This window comes from Dendrobium catenatum, unplaced genomic scaffold, assembly GCF_001605985.2.
Source record: "Dendrobium catenatum unplaced genomic scaffold, ASM160598v2 fragScaff_scaffold_686, whole genome shotgun sequence".
Lineage (NCBI taxonomy): Eukaryota > Viridiplantae > Streptophyta > Magnoliopsida > Asparagales > Orchidaceae > Dendrobium > Dendrobium catenatum.
In genome coordinates, this window is record NW_021319148.1 from 7865 (window position 1) to 15387 (window position 7523).

Consider the following 7523-nt stretch of genomic DNA (forward strand, 5'->3'; position numbering starts at 1 on the left):
AGTTCTTTCATTTTTTATAACCATGAGAATGTTAAATCACAATGTATTTAATGGAGTATATTCCTTCTTCATCATATATTTATGGTTTTGCTTAGGGGGTCGAGGTGAAAGGTCCTGATTTCTTTTTTTAGATTTTTAAGCTTCACATTCGTGTTCATTCTTTCTTGTATTCCATGGTTTCTTAATTTTTTTTATTAGCATTGATAGACTCATCAGCATTAATTTAAGTTTATACTTTGTGAATTAGGTCAACGTAAGAGTGAACGATTTCCTGCATTAATAAAGAGTAAAATGGTCCATGGCGTAGTCCTCCAAAAAAAAACACCTCGCAATAGCTTAGGACCAACTCATGGAATTTGGTGTGCTTCAAAAGAAAATATTTGAAAATAACCATTAGTAATTCTCCTTCATTCTATTGATTTCAAAAATATGGGAGGAATCATTGATAATTCTTTGATTGGCGATAAATTATTTAAAAAAAAAAACTTTGTAAGATAAGTGAAATTTTGGATTATACTTCTTGGGAGAGCATAAAATCATATATGAGTTAGACCCTTAAGGGTAGCATGGAAAATTTGGCAAAGAAGTGTGTTATGAAGCACACTGTATATGCATGATAGTTATATAATGATCAATATGTTCATAAAAATCAGATGACCCATCATAAGGATCAATAGCATATAACTTGAACCATGCATGCTGTAATAGGGTATTTAAGAATTTCATATGTTAGAGTAGATGACTCCTGAAAATAAAAACACCTCGCAATAGCTTAGGACCAACTCATGGAATTTGGTGTGCTTCAAAAGAAAATCTTTGGAAATAACCATTAGTAATTCTCCTTCATTCTATTGATTTCAAAAATATGGGAGGAATCATTGATAATTCTTTGATTGGCGATAAATTATTAAAAAAAAAAAAACTTTGTAAGATAAGTGAAATTTTGGATTATACTTCTAGGGGGAGCATAAAATCATGTATGAGTTAGACCCTTAAGGGTAGCATTGAAATTTTGGGAAAGAAGCGTGTTATGAAGCACACTGTATGTACATGCATGATAGTTATATAATGATCAATATGTTCATAAAAATCAGATGACCCATCATAAGGGTCAATAGCAGGTAACTTGAACCATGCTGTAATAGGGTATTTAATAATTTCATATGTTTGAGTAGATGACTCCTGAAAATTGTGCTTCTTTGAATCTTTTTTCACATATGCTTCGTGTTCTTATTTTTTATCATTTTGTCTCAGATCAATGCAGTTGATTTCTTTGAATCTTTTTTTCATTAACATGTTTGTTTCAACTATAAATTTACTAAGGAATGAATCTCCAATAGTTGTTAAATCAACTATGAATTTTTTTTGTTTGCATACTTGCATCAAAATATGTGCTTATTTTATAAATTTAATGGTCACATATACATGTAATAACTAATGATAATTTTATAATGTTAAATAGTTGTCATTTTTTCTCCACAAAGATCTAGAGATGGCGATGCTTGCTCAAGAGACCATTCAAGATGAGTCATGTGATTCCATCATTCAAGATGACGAGAGTCATGTGATTCCTTCATGAGAAAGAAATTAGAAGTTTTATGGTTAGCGCATACCAAAATAATGAGATATTTAAATTTAAAATATTGAGCTTCTTATATAATTAAAATTTTAAAATAGAGTAAATTAACCCATACATAACTAAAAATTAATACAAAGTACCACATAAAAATTAGAAAATTAGGATACTTTTCTAGCAAATTTTTAAAGAAGTATGTGATTTAACAATATAAGAGTCTAGTTGGAATAGCTTTCTTGTTGATTTATTTTTCAGACAATAATTATAATTTTATTTTATTGTTATTTTTTTTTTTTTTGCTATTTTTTCATATATTTTTGTAGCGAAAATCTACTTTATGTAATCATGATAATGAAGTTATTTTCCTCAGAGCAACTTTTATAATCATAAATAACTTTTATGTTGATTTAAAAGTAAAAATCTATAAGATGTGTTTGCATCAGACAATTATTTTGCTCATTATTTTTTCATTTATAAATATATAACAATAATAATAGTAAAATATAAAATGAAAATATAAACTCAAAAAAAATATTTATAACTCTCGCCTAAAACTCCCCGGCCAATAATATGAAGATTTTGAAAATTGTATATGTGTTTAAGAGTTTTCAGCCAACCCATTCCATAAGTCAGCTAACTGCGAATATTCCACACAAAAAAAAATTTATTAGGTGATGACTATAAGCATATTTCTACGTCAGGAAAACTAGTAAGTATATAATTATATATTTAAATGTCAAATGAATACAGAGCTGGATGTGCAGATGTTCTTCTGCTTTGAAGACTGAGAGCGCTCAATAAATTGGCACACAAGCATAGAAGAATTATCTCAAAGTAGAGAAACTATCTGCAAATCCTCCTTTCACACGCAGGCGCATCAAAAACTCCGCTTCCCGTATCTACTATATATAAAGAATTAGGTCTGTTGAAGACCTTACACATTGCTCCTCACAGACGAGTGAAGGTTAAGATGATGAGAGTAATTACTGTTTTAGGAGTTTTCCTGATTCTTCTCTTTGGTCAGAATCGGCACGCTGAAGCAGCAGAGAGCTTCATCAGGACGAATGGAGTCCATTTTATGCTTAATGGTAACCCACTCTTTGTGAATGGGTTCAATGCATATTGGCTCATGAACATGGCATCAGATCCCTCTCAGAGAGACAAAGTTTCCACTGCCTTCAAAGAAGCTTCGATTAATGGACTCACTGTAGCCAGAACCTGGGCTTTCAATGACGGTGGTAGCAATGCATTGCAATACTCTCCTGGATCTTACAATGAGCAAATGTTCAAGGTTCTGGATTTTGAAAGATCTTTCTCTTTTTCCTTTTTGTCCCTTTCATTTTTGTTTTTTAACTGAATTTGCTTTGATTTAGGGCTTGGATTTTGTGATTTGCGAGGCAAGAAGGTATGGTATCAGGCTTATTCTTAGCTTAGTGAATAATTATGATAACTTTGGAGGGAAGAAGCAGTACGTGCAGTGGGCAAAGAATCAGGGAGAGAACATTGGATCTGATGATGAGTTTTTTAGCAATAGCGTTGTTAAAGGATACTACAAGAATCATGTTAAGGTCTGCAGAACATTCATGATCTTTTTTTTTTTTTTTTCATTTGCTTGAAGTGCTTTCTACTGTGACTTCTTACCCTTTTTAACATAATTTTTTTACAATTTTTTTTAATTAGAAATTTTGTAGAAAGTTGTTAAAAAAACAGTAAAAAAGCTGTCATAAATGAAGTTTAAGACTTTGATTGGAAGGACTTTATTAATGCTTCTTAAAATAGTTTTTTATTATAAAAATTAAAATTTTGTATTAAAAAATTACTTTAAAAACAATAATAAAACTGTCTCAAACGAAACCAAAGTCATTAATAATTTTAATGTGGGCTAATGATGAGAAATAATTGATAAAAAATATAACTCGAACTAAAACCAATGGTGCTATCTATTTTAATCACTGACCCAAGAGTTCTTTCATAATTTCTTTCATAATTTCAGAGCATCCCAAATTTGCTCTTCTTTTTGTGTAATTATCCCTTATTTCACGTTTAAGTCTTCATTTTTATCTCCTCATCTTGCTAATTTTTCAAATTTCAATATTCATTCTTCAATAAATCCCTTCTTTTTTTGTTTTATCATAAAGAATCACATAAAATTTATGCTCTTATTAATCATAATCATTTAGACCTGGTGTTTATTTTTTCATCTTAAGGAAATCTTGATATGATACTTCAAAATTTAAATGCTATAATTTGATGCTAATCACTGTACAAACATGCCTAATGAGAAGACCTTGATCACACGATACAACGCTCAAACTGGAGTTGCTTATATGAATGACCCTACAATCTTTGCATGGGAGCTGATGAATGAGCCCAGATGCCCTTCAGATGCGTCTGGGAGGACTATACAGGTAAAAACTACTTCTTTACTGTCTAATTAGCTTCCAGAGTGCTTTGTTGCAAAAAAAATTAAATATTAAAACTTAAGTTTGGCTTAGTTTGGAATGATTTTCTTACTGCTTCTTCTTGAGAATAATTTTTTAGTAAAAAATTAAAATGTAATGAATTGTATACACATTTTTGCTTTTTATATCATAATAACTGTTTCTTATTCATGGTAAGGGAATTCCGCCTTCTAAAAAAATTGAAATCTCTGACAAAGCTGATAAAGTATTGCATGTCAGTTCATTATGCAAATTTTTTTTTTTTTTTTGGGACATTTAGGCCATTTAAGGCAAACTCACACACACAACGCATACACATAGACTCGAACCTTGGACCTCTTAGTTGGAAGCCTAAGCTCTCAACCAATAGGCCAAGAAGAGTTGTGTGACGTTCATTATGCAAATTATTCACCAGACCACAGTGACCAAACATAATGTTGTCTATCGTTTTGTGAAAAAAATCATTATTTTCTATTTTAAATTTGTATTATGTTTTATCTATAAGAATAGCAATCGATTTCAAATAAATTTATTGATTATAAAAAGGACAATTATAAATTTCTGAATTCCGTATAGCAGGGAATTTTAAAACAAATATGTACGTTAGATTCAAATTTGAGATTTATACCCTTAGAGAAATTATTCCATGCGGAGTCCAGATGATAAAGAATTGTCCGGATGTGAGTGTACATAGTATTTGTACACACTGTACATAAAAAACTAATATATATATATAAAATTATACTCAGTGTACAACGTGTGTACTCACATTCGAACGGTTCTTTACCGTTTGGACTCCGTGCGGAATAATTTCTCTAGAAACAGGGGTGCGGACAGTCTTTGATTTCATTTGAGACAATTTTCTTATTATTTTTAAAGCAATTTTTTAGTATATAAATTTCTTAAAGCCAACAAAAAAGTAGGGACCAAAAGATGTCCCAAAAGAAGCCTAAAGCCTTAGGCTTCGTTTGAGATGACTTTCTTACTGGTTTGAAAAACTACTTTAAAGTAAAAAATCTCTAGAAAGCATTGAAAAAGTTGTACGTGGTCTAAAGTTGTCCTAAATGAAGCCTTAATTAGAGTTGTTTGATAACAATGCATGCATCATTCATCAGCTTGAAAGATAATTTTTTTCGATCCCACCGAGTTAATATAACGCTATGGCTTCGTTTGAGACGGTTTTCTTACTACTTAAAACTGTTTTTTAATACAAAAATAAAAAAAAAATTGTACTTAAAAGCTACTATATGAAGCAGTAAGAAAGCCATCCCAAACCAAGCCTATCACTACTTGCATGGAAAGCTTGCCCTGTGCAATCATCTTTTGATTTTCTTACATTAAATATTTTTGAAAGCTCAACGAATTTCTCCAAAAAAAAATACTGCTTTTCTATTTTTTTAAGAGATGGGATTGTTTTAAAACTCAGAATATCCTGTTTTAATAGCCGGTCCCTTTGGCTGTAAGTTGATAATCTTTTGTGTAACATGACCTATAATCATCCTCATTTAGCTCTTGCTTTTTCATTCCAGGCATGGATCACTGAAATGGCCGCTCATGTAAAATCCATAGATAGTAATCACTTGGTTGAAGCTGGCTTGGAAGGGTTTTATGGGCCCTCATCATCTTCTGGCTTGCAAACAAATCCTGGGTTCCAGCTGGGAACTGACTTTATCTCCAATAATCAGATTTCAGGAATTGATTTCGCCACACTCCATACATATCCAGACCAAATGTAAAGTTCTATCCTTACATAATAATTCACAATTTTGATACAAATGAGAAGTATAAATCCAACCTGCATAACTTTTGTTTGGTATTCTTAGATCATATGTGGAGCTTAAATTATATACTTATATCATTAATTTGAGCAATAGAAGATATTCTGCAGTAGTTTTCATTACAAATTTTATCATTTTGTCCTACAATCCAACTTTATTGCTATTGTGATTGATCTTTGAGGCCATTGTCAGGTTAACAAACTCAAGTGATCAATCCCAGCTCCAATTCTTGAACAACACGCTTGATGCCCACATAAGAGATTCCAGTAACATTCTCAATAAGCCGCTTCTTGTAACTGAGTTTGGCAAAACCTGTAAGGATCCTGGGTATAACTGCTCCAAAAGAGATGATCTTTTTCAAGCAGTGTACTCTAAAATCTACGATTCTGCAAGAACAGGAGGAGCAGCAGCAGGAAGCCTCTTTTGGCAGCTCCTTGTTGAAGGCATGGACTCTTTAAAAGATGGATATGAGGTTCTACTTAATGAAACTCCAACGACGGCGAGAATTATATCCAGCCAGAGTCGTCGGCTTGGGCTCCTCTCACAATTGCATTCAAAATAAAGGAATCATTGTGAGGCTAGAGATGGTAAAGATCATGATAAAGCTGGTAGTAGGTGGAAGGTTTAAAAGATGATAACTGATGAAAATGTTTGCTTCTGCACTTCTAACAAAAAAGTACTTCATTTCATACTACGCTTTAATTTGATAGTGATATCATTTTATGATGATTAGTACTTCTCTTTGAGATGCTTTCAATTCACCTTAGAGAAAACATTGGTTGCTTGTTCCTTTTGAAAATGAGCAATTGAGTGTTTATTTTGCTTAGAGATTGTTACCAACTACAAAAGATTTGAGATACTTCAGATTTTTTAACATTGTTTTGTTGGTTGATATTTTTCAACCTTGTTGATGGTGCACAAGGAATGCCTGCTATGAACAATTTTCCCCTTTTTGGCAAGACCTTTGCTGCTTGTATGAATGATCTTTCCTCTAATAATGCATGTTGGTAGATTTCCCTTCTACTTGGCACAGATAGATTGAAACATTTAGTTTTAAGAGGAATCTAAGACTTAAGAAGCCGATAGTACGAGAATGAGCAAATTTATAAGTAATTGTACGTTGGTGTTGCCTCGAATTTGGCTCGATCCTTCACTACAATAAAATTGGTCAACAGTGGCAAAAAAATAGAGACAAAAAAATGGTCATTAAAAATAATTAATCATTTAATTTCTACAAAATGTATGTTGAAGTTCCCTTGAATTTGGCTCGATCCCTATTTGTTCATATCCTTGATCGTCGTACGCTTCACACATATGTCGGGGGTCCAAGTGGGCAGTGCCCCCTGGCGGGGTTCGACCTGCTCGATCAGGTCGTGGAGTCAAGGGGCCGGGCAGCGACTTTGCCTGGGTTTCTGGGGGCAGCGCCCCCAGAACAAATTTTGTTTGTAAGGATATTTTTGGAGTTCAAATTAATAAATAAAATGATGAATTCTCTTTACTATTTCTCTTTTTATTTGGTTCATCATTCCCTAACAATAACACCTATATACAATGTGTTTAATTATGCTAGGACAATTGCCTAAAGATCATAGTATTTTAAAATTTTTAGGAGGTGGGGGCAATTACCTAAAAATTCTTGAAATAAAAACTAAAAAATAGATGAAAATAAACAAATTGTCTAAAAAATCATATAATAATTTTTTTTAAATTATTTTTTTAGGGGAATTG

The 7523-nt window shown here is 32.0% G+C and overlaps 1 protein-coding gene across 1 annotated transcript; it reads left to right on the forward strand.

The window, feature by feature from the left end:
• Nucleotides 1-1492: 1492 nt before the first annotated feature.
• LOC110116139 (mannan endo-1,4-beta-mannosidase 1) lies at nucleotides 1493-6527 on the forward strand. The gene is made up of 6 exons (XM_020849612.2): nucleotides 1493-1564; nucleotides 2601-2867; nucleotides 2950-3144; nucleotides 3862-3984; nucleotides 5547-5749; nucleotides 5988-6527. The coding sequence occupies exons 1-6, from the start codon at nucleotides 1493-1495 to the stop codon at nucleotides 6355-6357; spliced, it is 1230 nt and encodes a 409-aa protein (XP_020705271.2). The 3' UTR covers nucleotides 6358-6527.
• The last annotated feature ends 996 nt before the right edge of the window (nucleotides 6528-7523 follow it).